We start from the raw sequence: 20216 nt of genomic DNA, 5'->3' as shown, positions 1-20216 counted from the left end.
ATGGTACACAGAAAAGGAAGGTAGTCATTCTTCTCTCTGTTAACTCACACACACACACACACACACACACACACACACACACACACTTCCACACACACATACATACATATACATACATATGATACATACATACATACATACATACATACATACATACATACATACATACATTGTACGTACAGACACAGAAACACACACACACACACACACACACACACACACACACACATAAACAAACACTTACACAACGTACACAGAAATACACCAGCCTAGGGCTATAGAGCTTACTTACTGATGGCTGATAATATTACAGCACATTCAACTTATATAGTGGTTGACATGTGTTACATCAAAGATTTAGTATAGAATTGTGTAAGGGCCTTACCCTATTAGACTTTAGCAGACAGATATGGTTTACTTGTTTTATGCATGCTTCATTCTAGTAAAGGAAAGTAGGTAAAGAACTCTCATAAGACTAATGACCTACACGTTTTAGCTAAATATGTCACAATGCAATTAGGCAAAACTGTATTCAAAGTAAAAAATTTGACCCCTGCAAGATAACTCATTCTCTATCAAGACTGTTTGTTGTTTAATCAGTATATTACTTTCTAATTCAGAGAAAGAACTAAATGCTGGCTTTGCTGCTATTCCTGTCAATGGGGATTCAAGTTCATCTCAGAATACATCGGGTGAGTCTTGCACTAATTAGGAACATTGATTCCACTTTTGTGGTGCAGATCAGAAAAATATGAGTGACATAAGAGGTCTTGTCTGTCTGAGTTAATGACAAGTAGTTACAAAAACCCCTTATGTCACTAGTATTTTCCTGTTGAAAGAAGAAAAAGTACATTAATTAGAGAATAGTACATCTATTACTATGTTAAGTAGACAGGGGTAATGATTAGTCAGGTATGTGGACATGATTTGACTAACGTATGTTTGATTTCCATTGTCCAACATCAGTTGCCCACTATGCTGCAGACATTTCATGAAATGGTATATAGCGTATTACTGGTATATTATCCTTAACCCCCTTACACCTCTGCCCCATCCCTGATAAAGAAATACACATCACTCCACCATACTGTGCCCTGGATTAAGAAATACATATCACTCCACCATACTCTGCCCCTGATAAAGAAATACACCTCATTCCACCGTACTCTGCCCCTGATAAAGAAATACACCTCACTCCACCATACTCTGCCCCCTTTAAGAAATACTTATCACTGAGTCATGCAGGTGTTGCTTTCACTTTTAAGGTTACACAAGTCATGCATTTAATACACTCCACCTGTGCAGTGTACGGAAGGCACAGGTATTATGTGTGAGCTTAGTAGAGATGCAATGAGTCATGATTCAGTAGTTGATTGTACTGCTATATATACATGTGTATGTCTGTCAGTTATGCTAATTATGTAATGTAGTATCATATCATATCGATGCTTTTCTGAATTTGTAGAACAGAAAATGAGAACTTGATATTAGTTTTGTTTTAATTAATAACATGCACGGTCATTTATTGGACTTTAATGTAACAATTATTTATCCAGCATAAGGATCTTGCCAGCTTTACCTACTGAAGGCAGCAGTGAATAATATTCGTACAAGGAAAGCAACCTGCCAGGTGTCTGGGTGTGGTCTGAGGAAATGTATCATTAAGAACTAGGGAAAAAACAGTGTGATGTTGCACTTACATGTATTCTATCCACTTATTCTCACTACTAGTTAGTGAATTTTACTTTAATTTAGGTACAATGTTGTCACAGTAACAGTGTGATCTTTCATTGTAGGACCATATTTTAGTACAAACAACTTGGTTCTTTACTTTATAATCAAAATTTCTACTCACATAGTCTGACTAAGTCAAATGATTTCTACTCACATAGTCTGACTAAGTCAAATGATTTCTACTCACATAGTCTGACTAAGTCAAATGATTTCTACTCACATAGTCTGACTAAGTCAAATGATTTCTACTCACAGTCTGACTAAGTCAAATGATTTCTACTCACATAGTCTGACTAAGTCAAATGATTTCTACTCACATAGTCTGACTAAGTCAAATGATTTCTACTCACATAGTCTGACTAAGTCAAATGATTTCTACTCACATAGTCTGACTAAGTCAAATGATTTCTACTCACATAGTCTGACTAAGTCAAATGATTTCTACTCACATAGTCTGACTAAGTCAAATGATTTCTACTCACATAGTCTGACTAAGTCAAATGATTTCTACTCACATAGTCTGACTAAGTCAAATGATTTCTACTCACATAGTCTGACTAAGTCAAATGATTTCTACTCACATAGTCTGACTAAGTCAAATGATTTCTACTCACATAGTCTGACTAAGTCAAATGATTTCTACTCACATAGTCTGACTAAGTCAAATGATTTCTACTCACATAGTCTGACTAAGTCAAATGATTTCTACTCACATAGTCTGACTAAGTCAAATGATTTCTACTCACATAGTCTGACTAAGTCAAATGATTTCTACTCACATAGCCTGACTAAGTCAAATGATTTCTACTCACATAGCCTGACTAAGTCAAATGATTTCTACTCACATAGTCTGACTAAGTCAAATGATTTCTACTCACATAGTCTGACTAAGTCAAATGATTTCTTGGAAACGAATCCCAAATTTTGGCTGATGTTTTGCTGATGTCTCATCACCATTATTAGGGGTGTACCGGTGTTTCAAATTTTGGATTTGCATCAATTTGTGAACTGTTATAGTAACTTTGAACTCCCAGTAATAGCAGGGGACAATGTTAGACTTCATTATTTTCAAGTTCGTTGTATGTGTGTATATATACCATTGTATATGTGTGTTTATGTTGGACAGGCAGTTGCAATGTGGTCATAGTGTACCCATTTGGATGATTAGAATTTCCTTAATACTTACATGTATGCAAAGCTTACAATATAATGTTACAAACTTGATTACGAAAAGTGAACATCTTGCATGTTAATATACCCGGTAACTTGAATATTTAAAAAAATTATATGTTATATTATAAGTTAAAATTTAGGGTATGGCAGTTTTTATCAACCGTTAAAGTGACCATATTGTTGACAAATGGGGTATTTATTTTGGATTTTTAATTCTGGTGTATTTTCCTAAACAATGTGAAACAGCATATGGCCATGTCCTTGTTTGTAACTTCATACAATTATAAAAAGATAAAAAAAAAGTGTGTAGAAATTTTTGTTATTGTATGTACAACAACAAACATTTTACATATTTTAAATTTTTTTTTTTACAATTTATTGTGTTACAAACAATAGATTTTGTATATGTTGTTTCACATTGTTTCTAAGTACATAAACAAAGTAGAGTTGTTTTATGAATTAAAACTCCAAAATAAATGCCCCATTTGTCACCCATATGGCCAGTTTAAATTTATTAACTAGTTTACCCTTATCCTAGTTCTGTGTATAGTTTTCTGTAAGTCAACGGTCACAGACTAGGATGTGAATTTTATAACATGATTTGATCCTAGGTTAGAGCAAAACTAATGATTCTGAATTATAGTGCAAGTTATATAACTGAAGACATGAATAGAAAACCAATACATCAGTTGTACATATTTTTGACTGTTTTGTATTCATGAAAAAGTAATAATAATTGAATAATATTACATAATAATTGTAATATTTATTTCTTAAAAAAACACCTTCCATGTAAAAAGACATCTCAAGGTGGTGTATAACCCAATCATAAATCATATGTAAAAAAAAAAAGGAGTACAGTAAAAATCACTAAAATCAGAACCCAAAAATGTGAGAAAAAATGAACAGGACTGTACCAATTTAAAAATGAACAGGACTGTACCAATTTAAAAATGAACAGGACTGTACCAATTTAAAAATGAACAGGACTGTACCAATTTAAAAATGAACAGGACTGTACCAATTTAAAAATGAACAGGACTGTACCAATTTAAAAATGAACAGGACTGTACCAATTTAAAAATGCTAAAAATTATTTACTCAAAATATCATGTTAAAAAAAAATGAGTAGCTGCTTTGCACAATATGAACTTTCTAGAAAAGATGAGTTTTGAGACCAGACTTTAATAAAAACATTCAAATTATTATTCTTGTGGCAGCAAAGTACAACATACAATATACTGCAGTCTGTATACCTATAATAGGAAACTACTAGGTCATATGTGTCCATAGACTGGGTTTGTATACCTATATATAGGAAACTACTAGGTCATATGTGTCCATAGACTGGGTTTGTATACCTATATATAGGCAACTACTAGGTCATATGTGTCCATAGACTGGGTTTGTATACCTATATATAGGAAACTACTAGGTCATATGTGTCCATAGACTGGGTTTGTATACCTATATATAGGAAACTACTAGGTCATATGTGTCCATAGACTGGGTTTGTATACCTATATATAGGAAACTACTAGGCCATATGTGTCCATAGACTGGGTTTGTATACCTATATATAGGAAACTACTAGGTCATATGTGTCCATAGACTGGGTTTGTATACCTATATATAGGAAACTACTAGGTCATATGTGTCCATAGACTGGGTTTGTATACCTATATATAGGAAACTACTAGGTCATATGTGTCCATAGACTGGGTTTGTATACCTATATATAGGAAACTACTAGGTCATATGTGTCCATAGACTGGGTTTGTATACCTATATATAGGAAACTACTAGGTCATATGTGTCCATAGACTGGGTTTGTATATCTATATATAGGAAACTACTAGGTCATATGTGTCCATAGACTGGGTTTGCATGTAGTATTATAAATGTAGGTGTAATCTATTAAATGCTGTGACTCATACCACTAACTCTGTAATATTGTATAACATAATTATTTTCATGAAATAAGAATACCATGTCATTAGGGTGAAATTTGGTGTTTATAATTTTCAATAATATCTTCTGTTCTTACATTATTAATTGCTCAATGACTAAGTAGTATCTAATGATGCATTGTATTATGTTGTTTATCAAGCTGGAGTTTGATATTATTCTGTTTAAAGCTAGGATGTGGTAGCCGTGAAAGGGGAAAATATGTGAATTGTAACATTCCAGTTAAAATATCACACTGGTATAAAACCTTGGACTCAAAGCCAGCATTAATGATTCAATAATGCTTAAAAATCTCACAAATAATCATGTGTGTAATTTAATACAAATGAAAATTTTTATTGTTCTATACTGTAGAAATGCAAGACAACACTAACCAAATATCACAAGTGGTCATATATAGTAGCAAAAATGAAATAGTATATTAACATACTATACTAGAAATGTAGGCCACCACTAACCAAATATTGCAAGTGATTATGTACATATTTTAGCAAAAATGAGATTTTTTTTGGGTAAAATATTGTAGAAATGTAGGCCAACACTATTCACATGACATCACAATTGATCATGTGTTTATTTTAGCACAAATGAAATTATGTATTGTACTGTACAATGTACTGTAGGAAGACAAGTTAACCCCTACCCACATATTACAAGTAATCATATCGTGTCTGTATTTTTTTTGTATTTAATAACATTTTTATTGGGCTTATTACAAAAATACAACTCTTTACATGGATTGAAATCTTTTACATGAAATATTCTACATTTTTGTGTATTGTAGAAATTGAGGTCAACCAACATTATCCAAACATTGCATGTGATCATGTGATGATGATCATATCTTAGCAAAAATGACATTGTACATTATGAAATGTATAGACTTGACATATACAATTTAATTCCCCTAGACTTTCCTTTAGTCACCACAGGAGATGATACGAAGGTGAACTCATACCACTAAAGTGATAATTGTTAGAAATTAAACTGTACTTGACTCTTGAGTTAAATCTAGATAGTCTACATAATTCTCTCCTCTTAGACAATCCAGATGACTAAAAAATTTAAAATTTATCATATGACTATTCCCATAAACTTGTTTAATTTTGGCATTCACTCACCCACTCCCCGCACCCCCTCCTCCTACACCATATGATTGTTTACCAGCCAATCGTGTAGTAAACTTACAAAATGTAAAATGATATAATTTCCTTTCAAAACTTACTAGGTATGCAGTTGTCTAATCTATGAGAGGCATTATACTAAGTGGCAGATAGACAGGTACATGTATATCAAATGTTCTCATATGTGTTTTCCAACTTTGTCACCTGTCTGCACAAAATGAAAGAAACATACAACATTTGAAATCTTGCAAATTCCAAAATATTATATATAGAAGTGTGACAAATCTGAGAACCTCTTTCGCTTTCTTAAAAACATGTTTTGTAAAGAGAAATGTCTGGATTGTGAAATAGATTACTAGGAGGGATTTCCCCAAAGTCAAAATGAAACTGTACTTTCTTAGCATCCATATATAAACATTACATACAGTAAATTTTCCCCCAACTGACTTGTCAATTTGTCACACGCTATAACTGATCACAAGTATTTTTTATATATAGACATGGGGGAATTGTTAAAGTTACAAATAGTGATTCACAATCTCACAGTTATTTTAGATGTAAGAATTTGTGATATTCTGCATCAAGTATGAAATCTGTGTAGAAAGCCTTTGAAGGACCCAGCCCAATTCTGTGACCATGCATACATGTACATATGCCTAATGAAAAAAAATGTGTAGTTCCGATTATGCTCAAATTTAGAACAGGTGGGGTAGGTAGATTTTTTATTTTTCATATGTATATTTTTTTTCATATGTGATTGTCTACTTCAGCTTGTTATGTTTTCCATTGTTTTCATATGGTCTCTGTGTTATTGGTTTCTTCTCATCAAATATACAGCCATTACAGATTGGAAGAACAGTTTTATATTATCTTTTTAAGTTGATGTCAGTTTCTGCATCCACTATTTCTTGCGAGACTTCACAATTTTCACAATTTTATTTTCTCTCTCTTGAATATGCTAAAAAAGTTTAGGGTCGGCGTGAAAAAACTAGATGGGGTTAGGTATCCAGAACCAAACAATCTTTTCTAGGCCTCAGTTCACAAAATAACAGTAAAATCTTCAAATAGTCCTTTACTGCAAACCTAGTGGATATAGAGATATATTAGTGATACACATGCAGGTACTTGCTTGAAAAATAAATTGTACTTATCTGATAGTTCTATCTATGTGATTTTATACTTTTGATCCATTTAGTCTCGCATTTATTTTCAGATCCAAGATGTATTGTTTGCAAAAATCCTAAAATATTTCTACAAATAGAAGTATTTTTAATACTTGATACAGTACATATTTAATCAATGGTACATTGTAGAAGACAAATATTTCTGTTATCAGACACCCATGCATAGATTGAAACTATGGTTTGCAGATTTTAATCTCAATAATATGCATCATATATTTTTCACAGTCACAGTCAATGAATTTATCAAAACTGACTTAATTTGGTCACAAAATAACATTTTATTTAATTACATTAGGTGTGTAGTAGTTTGGAAAGAAAAATAGTATGCGATTAGTTTTGTTGGTTTAAAGGTGAAACACAAAAAATCAAAGATCTGAAAAACAGTGCTGAACAGCTTGTCTCTCAGAGCCCTTATGAATATGCAAATCTATTTCATAGTTTAATAAAGGAAGAACACTATGCAGAGACAGGACACAGAACCCTTTTATACTGCTGTGAACAGATCATTCCTTTGTTATAACAAAGAGGAAATTCCACATAGGTTACCCACCCCATATTGTTATTCACAAGACTAGTGTGTCATAGTGGTAATTTAGAGACAGACATTGACCTGCATACTAAGTGCTATCTCCTAGTACAGTATGGCCAATCTGTATGATTGATTGATTGATCACTGGCATCATAGTGCTCATGATCACAGTAAAGAAAGCTATCTAGATTAGGTAGATAAGTTGCTTATTGGCTTTAATATTATATCAAACCTAAACAAGTCAGTGGAAAATCAAGCAAATTCAATGTTAAGATGTGAAATAAGGCAAAAGCATACCTTAAGGGTATTCTCATTGAATGTTGTAAAATGACCAGGCCTTGTTTATGTTACTGTCTGAGGTGTACCACAAAAAGGTGTTATTTTTCATTCCATTTTATGTCTGCCGGGGTTGCAAGAATTATGGAAAATCATAAACGTCGGAAGGGGCACATATATGGGAAAAGCAAGGCAATTTCATTCATTTTATTTGGTCAGTGTAATTACAATCATAAAGTTTGTGTAGTGTCTATAATACAAATATTGTATTAACAGGACATGACTACTAATATGATTACAATTACAAGCATAGCATTGATTTACATTTTAACCTGTTCCAGTTGACTGAGTCCATTGTCAAATTGTTCAAATTTACTTGCTGTACCCCAGCCTGCAAACAAACAGTAACTACATGTACTTATGTCTATCATAATGTTATAGTCAGACTTTGAATCAAAATCCATAAACTATCATTTTGTTCAAATATTGAATGACAAATTTCCACACAACTCTAAATACTTAACCCAGAGTATGCTAATGATTGATGTCATAATAGTAACATAAATGTCCACAAAAACAATCAATAGTATTATTTTCTCTCTAACCAGTCCCAGGGATATCAAAAGTGTCGTTGAAATCAATAAATGTGTAAATTTATGACATGTTTGTCAGTCCAAAAAAAAACATGTATATATAGCCTCAGACAAACTTTTTATTTTGGTAAAATCTATAAAGGCTAAGTTGTCTTCTGAGTCACCATATAATTATATAGATGTACATACCGGTACATGTGTAGCTGGAAGCATTTGGAAACATCAGTGGTGTGTAAAATTTGCCTCAAAGGTACATTGTTGTTGGTAGAGATAGATGTAAAGGTATGCAATTAGTATAAATCCATACATATACATATATACATGTACATGTACTAGATTGGATGCCAACATGGTAATGAATTGTCTCTAACTTCTAAGCCTGATCTTCAGATTCAAACCCAATGGATAGTGTCTAGACTATACTGTATACATACACCAATTTTATGGTGATGCTTTGCATGATATAGGATTGTTAAAAAAAAACAAATGAATTCTGTGACAAGTGAAGTCATGGATTTCATTATGATAATATATATCATTATTGATTTATACCAATTTACTGTGTATTCCTTTCCATAATCACAAAACATGTATTAGAAGGGAACTAGGATAAACAGGTGGACAATGTTTTGCTTTGTTGATGGCAATGCTAAAAAACTTTTGTATGAATAGATTAAATAAAAAATATGAATGAATATATTTGGAAAGGAGAATATTGAATTCTTTGAAACATGACTAATTATGATTTATTGAAATATGTTGATTATTACATCCATCAGAACCCCCCTCACCCACCCTCACCCCCACAAAGCAAAACAATCTTGAAATAACTGAATGTTAAGTTGTATATGACTAAAATATGTCATCAGAAAAGAGAAATTCATTACACAAATTGAATTTGGTATATTCATTTAACTTTGTCAAATGTCTTTGTGTTAACTAAACAATACCGGGTTTGTTAGTTAGCAAGACATCACTTCTATGGATGTCATTTAAAATCTTGAACAATACCCTTCTCCTTTACTTGAAAAAACCACCTTGAACTGAAATATTTTGAGCTAATGGTGACAGCACTCACAAGGTTTTACCTTTTATACCATAATGTAGTGTCCTCAACTAAAGTGACTAGTTAGTAGGTAATATGGGTGTACTTGAACTTCAGACACTAACTTCACAAAATATGGTACCTTGACATCCAAAACAACTATCTTAAAGAGTCAAGGATACTGAACTAAGTGATAACTATTTTACATTGGACAATGATAGTTACATTGACAATATATATGGACTGTATTAAACAGCCTTGCAATGTCAGAGTCTCTTTGAATCTGTGTTCATTTAAGTTAATGAGTTTAGAACACTTATTGGATTGGACCCAGTTTTCAGTAGAACCAGTAATTCACCGTCACAGCTTGAATCTTGGACTAGTGTCAGACCCAGTGAGTGTTCATGTAGTCTGGTTGTATACACTCTACTAATTACTATATACAGTAACATCCTTGTACAAATGTAATATTTGCCTTTAGAATTGTTCATAACATAGTCGTGTAAATAGACTGAAATAAATAGTTTATAAATTTGTCCCTGTGTCAACACCATCCAGTTGGACAATGAGTAACAAGTTGTTTTGTTAGCTGTGACATAATATGACCTTAAAACTAAAGGTCATGACCCTAGGTCAGCATACCTATGACAATGCACATCCATCCATGTCCATAGATTTAAAAACATTTCAAAATCTCATTTGTGATTTCACAGTTTCTTAAATTGTTTAAATTTCAGTATACTAAATATTGTAAACCCCAAGCAGTTATTGTATTGATACATCCATGGAATATCACTATTAAACCTTATTAACAGGGGCAATCCAAAGTAAACAAATACACCACACCAAAACATACCTACATGTATAAATACATGCCATTGTGGGGGTGAGTGTATATGAAGGCTGCATAACATCTTAACAATCAAACTGACCAAATAAATCAAACCAAAGCATTCTATAAATATGTGTGAGCGACACTCACATGAGTTTATGTGAAGGACATGTTACATTGAATTTTCAACAATCAAACCAATAAACCATATAAAAACATTCTATTGACAACATTGAGGTGAGTTTATCTGAAGGCCATTTCTACATTGGTACATGTATGTTGTTGACAGTTCCTTCATGCTAATGTACAAATTAAAATAACATTTCTCAAACATTACATGATAATAATCAATGTAAGACTAAAGGTCATGTATAATGAGGAAGCTTGCTTTCCCCATAATTCTATGGTTGGACTATTATCATACTGTATTCTGTTATCATGTGCGTCATCCTTAAAATCATTTAAAACAGTAACATATTAAAGTTAACTGCTGGGTGGAGTGAACTGTACACCAAATTGACCAACCTGGTACAAAAACTATTTGTTTGAACACTGCTACATCTGTGTATGTGTATAGCTGGTTTAGTTTTAGGTGACACAAATCTATGTACAGTGTATGTGTATACATGTATGTGTTGGAAACCACGTGTAGTTTAACTCCTCCCATCAATTGTCAATTATGTTAATTACTAGTTTAACGTCATATTCATTACTAATCATGCCACTCCCGACAGTATAGTTTGCACATGACATCATCTTCGGTTTATTATGAAGAGCTGATGATAGAAATGGCATTTCCTTTATTAACTATAATCTGTAGTCTATACATACACGTAGTTCCTTTGATTGACGCCGTGTATACAACCTCAAACATCCTTACAACGGATGTATCTAGATTGATTAAACAGATGTAACAGGTAATTCACTTCTTTATGAGAACTTGTAGATTAGAGCTTTTAACTTGTACAGTTTGTAATAAACTTCAGATGTGATTTAGACACTGAACTCAACGCATCTCGTCTCTTACTTGGGCCACTCGTCCTCTCTCCCTTTCTCTGACGAACCATTCTCTCAAGTGTACACGCTACATTTGTTGGTGCCGAGACCAGGATCTCAGAAATGGAGAAGGACAAGCAAAGCAGAAAGGGCCACCGCGGTCAGATGACCAAACTCATCAACAAAGCACAAGGAATTATCTCAACGGAGGAGATCCAACAACCCCAGATCGACGCACTCAGAGCAACGATCAGAAATATGACTACGAGACTAGACCAGATCAAGACTTTGGACGACAAGATACTCGACCACTTGGACGCAGCCGAATACGATCGAGCATTCGAAGAGGCAGATGACTACGACATCGAGATGACGGAAAACTTGGTGCGATTCGAAAGTTTTCTGGAGCGGAAATCAACTCCGACGACACCCGTACTCACAAACGAAACCGCAAGTATCTCTTCGGTTTCTACCCCACGAGCAACAGTTCGAAAAGTCAACCTGCCGAAACTGACGCTCACTCCTTTCAGTGGTGACATTCTTTCCTGGCCGTCGTTCAAGGATGGGTTCGACGCTGCTATACACAACGATACTAGCCTAGATGACGTCCAAAAATTCCAATATTTGAGGGCCCATTTAGAGGGAGAAGCAGCAAGAACAATCCAAGGATTACAACTTTCAAACGCTAACTACGCTAACGCTATAGAACTCTTAACAAAACGATACGGACAACCACAGAAAATAATCAGCGCCTACATGAAGGCCTTATGGCAACTGGAAAAGCCTACTGGAACACTTAACAGTCTCGTAACCTTTCACGATACACTTGAAGGTTACATCCGTGGTTTGAATGCACTCGGCAAATCGGAAGAGACTTATGGAGATTTGCTGGTCCCCATGATTCTAGAGAAGTTACCGGCCATGATGAGAAAGCAGATATCACGCGACAAAGGAGAAGAAGAATGGACACTGAAAAGTTTACGGGCGGCAATCCTACTCGAAATCAACGCAGACAGAGCTGGTGAGTCAATCGACGACTTCGTCATCGACCACGCCGGGCAACCACCAGCAACCGCCTCATTCCTGACAACAACCCACCAGAGAACCAACCCCCGACTGCTGCAATGTGTTTTCTGTTCGAAAGGAGGACACAAACCAGCGGACTGCAAAATTGTCACAGACAAAACCAAACGACTGGAAATAGTGAAAAGAGAAAGGTTGTGCTACAATTGTCTCGGTAAACACCGCGTTTCGGACTGCAAATCGAAATTCACATGTCAGATTTGCAAACGCAAACACCATACAGCGATTTGCAGGGAGACAACGGCAAACCAATCCCCGCCAACGAATGACGTCCACGCATGTGTATCATCGGATATCAGCCGCAATTCACCAGTACTACTGAAGACCGCCGTTGCAGACATCGCTACCAAGGGACCTACAACGTCTACATCGGCAACACTACTATTCGACGATGGATCGCAAAGAAGCTTCGTGACCGAAGGAACGGCAAAATCGATCGGAATAGACATTGACAATTGTGACTCAGAGACAATAAACGTTTCTACACTCGGAGCAAAATCTACAGGGCTGAGATCAATGAAGATCACAGATATTACGGTAATTACACCTAATGGTTTTAATGTCATTATACGTGCATTAATTGTTCCTCAGATTACAACACCACTTAGAAATTATTTAAGATCAAGTGCTAGCATTGCCAGATTACCATATTTGCAGGGATTAGAATTAGCACATCCAGTATCTAGTGAGCAAAACTTTGCAATTTCAATCTTGATCGGTGCTGATTACTATTATTCATTTGTTGGTGACCATGTCATCCGTGGTGAGGGACCCACAGCAGTGTCTTCCAAATTAGGCTATTTGTTATCCGGGCCCCTCCAATCACCAAATTCCAAACCCTCTCCCACTTCAACTGTGATGCATGTCGCCACACACACAGCGAACGAGGATTCTTTACTTCAAAGTTTTTGGGATGTTGAAAGTATTGGCATAACTGATGATTCGCAGCAACGCGAAATTACCTACGACAATTTTACTCGAACGCACCTCCGTTTAGAAAACGATCGCTACGTAGCGAAACTTCCCTGGCGCGACGATCACCCCCAACTACTTACAAACAGAAATATATGTGAAAAGAGAACGCGCGCTATGACCACACGACTGACTCCGGAGACTAGACAGGTGTACGATAGACTGATCAAAGAACAGTTAACACGCCATTTCATTGAAAGAGTACCTCATGATGATGTGACTTTAGGTCATTATTTACCACATCATCCCGTGAAGAAAAATTCCGAGACAACGCCTATTAGAATAGTTTACGATTGTAGCTGTAAAGTCGGGAATCATCCTAGCCTGAACGATTGTTTAGATGCGGGTCCATCGCTTCTAAATGATCTCGCTTCAATCATCATGCGTTTTCGTTTACATAAATTTGGCGTTTCCGCTGATATCGAGAAAGCATTTCTTCACGTCGGTCTCGATGAATCCGATCGCGATTTCACTAAATTCATGTGGATATCGGATCCACACGACCCACACAGTTCATTTGATATTTACCGCTTCAAGGTAATACTTTTTGGCGCAGCCTGTTCACCATTCATTCTGAACTCCACTTTAAAGTTTCACTTAGAAAATGATGGTTCCGAAATTGCCTCAGATTTGAGCAAGAATATCTATGTAGATAATGTTTTGAGCGGACAAAACACAGAACGGAAACTCATAAATTACTACACTACGGCTTTAAATCTCATGAAATCAAGCGGATTTAACCTAAGAGAATGGGCCACGAATAGCACAAAACTAAAAGAAATAGCCACGAAGGCAAATATTTCTTGTTCAGAGTCGATTACTAACGTTTTTGGTTTGCGATGGGATACAAATTCTGATTTACTTGGTTTCCCGAAGAAAGATTTAGCACAATCTGATTGTCTGCCATACGTTACAAAACGAGAAGTCGTTAGCGCAACTGCAAGTTTGTACGACCCCCTAGGATTTATTCAACCCGTACATATTAATGCGAAAATCTTTGTTCAGAAATTATGGAAGGTTCAACTTCAGTGGGATGAACCACTACCCGACAATCTCCGTGACGAATGGGTCAAGCTTTACCGCGAACTACACAACGTTACTCATACCCAAATTCCACGTCAACTATTTGATTCACCTACAGAGGAAGGATCATTTGAGTTACATGTATTTTCAGATGCCAGTGTAAAGGCTTACGGCGCTGTAGCATATTTACGCTGTGTAAAGTCAAACGAAACTGCACTTGTAATGTCTAAGAGTAGAGTGACTCCAATCAAATCGTTAACAATCCCACGTGCCGAACTTATGGGAGCATTGATAGGATCACGCTTATTGAAATTTGTTCATTCCAGTCTCAGCGAACAAATCAATATCAACAAGTGTTTTCTATGGTCTGACAGCCAAATTGTTCTACACTGGTTACAAGGCAACAAGAAACTACCTTGTTTTGTAAACAATAGAGTCACCGAAATCAAAGCAAACGAAATTATTAGTGAGTACAAATATTGTCCTACAGCTGATAATCCAGCTGATTTACTATCTCGCGGAATTCACTCAACCCAACTCACAGACAACAGTCTGTGGTGGTATGGTCCGGAATGGCTAAAATTCGGTGACTGGCCTGTTTGTGATACTTTCGATAGTCAAGTGTTACACATCGCTGATGAAGTCGTTTCGACAAACGACAACCAAATTACACACAAGGTTTCTACATACCCCGGTATAGCTAACGTTATCGACTCGCGCAAATATAGTTCCTTATCAAAACTTCTACGCATAAGTGCGTATGTCTTACGTTTCATAAACAATTTGAAGGTCACAGGACATGACCGTCGTCATGGCGACTGCCTGACTGCTCAAGAGATCGACGCCGCAGAAAAACTATGGATACATGACGTTCAAAATCGCGCATATACTGCCGAAATTACGGCGTTGAGTAAGAAACAGAAATTCGCAGGTCCGTTAGCCAATCAACTTCGCTTATTTCTAGACGAGGAAGGGTTTATCCGTGTTGGTGGCAGGCTTCATAACGCCCCTTTGAGTTGCGATGCTAAATTTCCAATACTTCTCCCACGAGAAAATCACTTCACAAAACTTGTGGTGATCGCCGCTCATTTACAAGTAAAGCATTCTGGATCACAGACAACAATCACACATATCCGCCAGAGATTTTGGATTACACAAATTCGACCGTTTTTGAGATCTTTGTTGAGAAAATGTGTTGTCTGTAAATTAGTATGTGGTAAATCGTACAAAAAACCCATTCCCGCACCATTGCAGAGTAGTAGACTACGTAACGCTCCACCTTTCACGGTTACTGGAGTGGATTTCACCGGCGCAGTTTATGTCTCGGTTGAGAAATCAGAACGAAAGGCATACATTTGCCTATTTACGTGCGCCGTAACCCGGGCGATACACTTAGAATTAGTCATGGATTTAACAACTGAAACTTTCCTTCGCGCCTTCAGAAGGTTCGCAGCTCGACGTTCTCTACCACGCAAAATTATGTCAGACAATGGGTCCACATATTTGTCAGCTGCTGATCAAATCGGAAAGTTATTGAATTCAACACCCGTTCAAAATTACTTAGCAAATCATCGCATTGAATGGTCCTTCATACCCAAACGTGCTCCCTGGTTTGGAGGATTCTGGGAGAGACTTATCGGTTTGACGAAAACTTCCCTCAGAAAAGTTCTCGGTCGCACCTTTGTGTCAGTTGACGAATTACAGACTGTTCTGACTGAAATTGAAGCGACTTTAAATGACCGACCGCTTACTTATCTTTCCGCCGACCCTAACGACTTACAACCCTTAACCCCTTCACACTTGCTACATGGCCGTCTCATCACACCTTTACCTTATTACACAAGTGATGAAGACGAACTTAATGACCCAACATTTGGTAATCATGAAAACCTCCAACGGAGGACTGAGCATTTGGCGAAAATTCACAGCCATTTTTGGAAGAGATGGTCTCAAGATTATCTTAATACATTACGTGAAAAAGATAGAATTTCTGGGAAGGGGGCCTTACAAAATCAAATTCGGGTGGGCGACGTTGTTCTTGTGGAAGACAAGTCTGTACCACGGTTGAGATGGCCACTTGCCTTAGTTGAAAAGCTTAATGTAGGAAATGATGGTTTAGTACGATCTGCTGTTATTAGAACACGCACAGGCAAGACTAGTAGACCAATAGTAAAGTTATATCCACTAGAAATAAATGTTGAATCTGAGAACAATGAATGTACCGCAACTACGAGCGATACAGATTGTGATACTACACGTACTAACGACAATGCTACAACGAGACCAGTCCGTGCAGCGGCTGTTAAAGCCCGTCAACGTCTCCAAGATTGGTCGACAATTCTGTCATCATGAACTCTATGAACATTTAATGAACAGTCATCAATTTCTATCTCACGATTTAAATTTCTATTTCAATCTGTAATGTATGTTTATTGTTATTACGAGATATTTTCATTTCCATTACCATTTGCTGCTTTGGTTATAACTGTGCATGTAACAGTTTCTACAATTTTGAGAGTTTTTTGTATTGTATTCTTTGACTGATGTAGCTTAATCTTCGCGGGCGGGAGGATGTTGGAAACCACGTGTAGTTTAACTCCTCCCATCAATTGTCAATTATGTTAATTACTAGTTTAACGTCATATTCATTACTAATCATGCCACTCCCGACAGTATAGTTTGCACATGACATCATCTTCGGTTTATTATGAAGAGCTGATGATAGAAATGGCATTTCCTTTATTAACTATAATCTGTAGTCTATACATACACGTAGTTCCTTTGATTGACGCCGTGTATACAACCTCAAACATCCTTACAACGGATGTATCTAGATTGATTAAACAGATGTAACAGGTAATTCACTTCTTTATGAGAACTTGTAGATTAGAGCTTTTAACTTGTACAGTTTGTAATAAACTTCAGATGTGATTTAGACACTGAACTCAACGCATCTCGTCTCTTACTTGGGCCACTCGTCCTCTCTCCCTTTCTCTGACGAACCATTCTCTCAAGTGTACACGCTACAGTATGTGCAAATGTAGCTTGTCTAGTTTTATAAAGTGTAGGTGGGACAAATCTGTGTATGTGTATAGCTGGTTTAGTTTTAGGTGACACAAATCTATGTACAGTGTATGCCCTGTGTATACATTGTATGTACAAATGTAGCTTGTCTAGTTTTACAAAGTGTAGGTGGGACAAATCTGTGTATGTGTATAGCTGGTTTAGTTTTAGGTGACACAAATCTATGTACAGTGTATGTGTATACATTGTATGTACAAATGTAGCTTGTCTAGTTTTACAAAGTGTAGGTGGGACAAATCTGTGTACGTGTACGTGTACCTGTACCTGTATGTGTATTACTGTATACATTGTAACTTGTTTAGTTTTAGGTGGGACAAATTTATCTATAGTGCACGTGTATACATGTAGTGTGTTTAGTTTTACAAAATGTAGGTGGGGCAAATATGTGTATGTGTATAGCTGGTTTAGTTTTAGGTGCACGGGCAAATCTATGTACCTGTATGTGTATACAAGCTAGTTTAGTTTTAGGTGGGGTAAATCTGTTTATACTACAGCTAGACCAACTTGGCCAATCAGAGGCCTTGATTTCGGTTGGTTATATGGAGCCATAACCCACTCTTCTTAGGGGTGTGATCTATATATCCATTTGAGCCTATCACGCCGTAGTATAAGTAAGATAGACTACTCGTTTGGTAAGGTTACGTGCACATAACCCTCTCGAACTCATTAACTATCTAATACATACAATGTACCTGTATGTGTTTAGCTGGTTTAGTTTTAGGTGGGGCAAATATGTGTTTAGCTGGTTTAGTTTTAGGTGGGGCAAATATGTGTTTAGCTGCATAGTTTAGTTTTTACAAAATGTAGGTGGGGCAACCCTGGTTTAGTTTTGGATTGTGCAAACCTAGACTGTAAGATACTAGTATGTTGTGTTGTTCAGCCCTATCAGGCATCGTAACCATTGAGTGTTGGCTAATAGTTTGGCACAAATGGTCATGTCTATCTATGTTTTATTTTGGTTGATTTCTGTAATTTAAATGAAATGCCCGGCCATGACAGACTGTTATTTCTTTATTTAGTAATGTGTGTCCGTTGTAATTATCCTTCCTTGAATGAGATACACATTGAACAGCTAACATCTCTAACAAAATAAAATACTCCATATTTTCATAGATGTCAGAGATTTGATTGATTCATCATTTGTACATTATGTACAGTTATTGTTGTACTATACTATAATTGTATACTTCCATAGAGCTGTCACAGACGTCACATTGTATACTTCCATAGAGCTGTCACATTGTATACTTCCATAGAGCTGTCACATTGTATACTTCCATAGAACTGTCACATTGTATACTTCCATAGAACTGTCACATTGTATACTTCCATAGAGCTGTCACATTGTATACTTCCATAGAGCTGTCACATTGTATACTTCCATAGAGCTGTCACATTGTATACTTCCATAGAGCTGTCACATTGTATACTTCCATAGAACTGTCACATTGTATACTTCCATAGAACTGTCACATTGTATACTTCCATAGAGCTGTCACGTTGTATACTTCCATAGAGCTGTCACATTGTATACTTCCATAGAGCTGTCACATTGTATAGAGCTGTCACAGTGTATACTTCCATAGAACTGTCACATTGTATACTTCCATAGAGCTGTCACGTTGTATACTTCCATAGAGCTGTCACATTGTATACTTCCATAGAGCTGTCACATTGTATAGAGCTGTCACAGTGTATACTTCCATAGAGCTGTCACAGTGTATACTTCCATAGAACTGTCACATTGTATACTTCCATAGAGCTGTCACATTGTATACTTCCATAGAGCTGTCACATTGTATACTTCCATAGAGATGTCACAGTGTATACTTCCATAGAGCTGTCACATTGTATACTTCCATAGAGCTGTCACATTGTATACTTCCATAGAGCTGTCACGTTGTATACTTCCATAGAGCTGTCACATTGTATAGAGCTGTCACATTGTATACTTCCATAGAGCTGTCACATTGTATAAACTTAGATCATAGTAATGCAATCTGTATACATGCAACTAGTCTAGTAGAGATATAATTCAGTTATAAAGTTTATGTAAATTTATATTTACCCATTATATTTGTCGAGTCAGTGGTGTCATTGACTATATTGATATTTGTACTGTGTCATTAACTATACTGTTATACTGTGTCATTGACTAAACTGTTATACTGTGTCATTGACTATACTGTTAAGTGTTATACTGTGTCATTGACTGAACTGTTATACTGTGTCATTGACTATACTGTTATACTGTGTCATTGACTATACTGTTATACTGTGTCATTGACTACACTGTTATACTGTGTCATTGACTATACTGTTATACTGTGTCATTGACTAAACTGTTATACTGTGTCATTGACTATACTGTTATACTGTGTCATTGACTAAACTGTTATACTGTGTCATTGACTATACTGTTATACTGTGTCATTGACTATACTGTTATACTGTGTCATTGACTACACTGTTATACTGTGTCATTGACTATACTGTTATACTGTGTCATTGACTATACTGTTATACTGTGTCATTGACTGACTATACTGTTATACTGTGTCATTGACTATACTGTTATACTGTGTCATTGACTATACTGT

General features: G+C 36.0%; 1 protein-coding gene across 1 annotated transcript; it reads left to right on the top strand.

Moving 5' to 3' along the window:
* The first annotated feature begins 11577 nt into the window (after window positions 1–11577).
* On the top strand, window positions 11578–16884 carry LOC144446835 (uncharacterized). The gene has a single exon (XM_078136677.1). The coding sequence runs from the start codon at window positions 11578–11580 to the stop codon at window positions 16882–16884; it is 5307 nt and encodes a 1768-aa protein (XP_077992803.1).
* The last annotated feature ends 3332 nt before the right edge of the window (window positions 16885–20216 follow it).

Source organism: Glandiceps talaboti, chromosome 15 (genome assembly GCF_964340395.1).
Source record: "Glandiceps talaboti chromosome 15, keGlaTala1.1, whole genome shotgun sequence".
In the NCBI taxonomy this organism is placed as follows: domain Eukaryota; kingdom Metazoa; phylum Hemichordata; class Enteropneusta; family Spengelidae; genus Glandiceps; species Glandiceps talaboti.
This window is presented reverse-complemented; position numbering and strand designations above follow the sequence as displayed.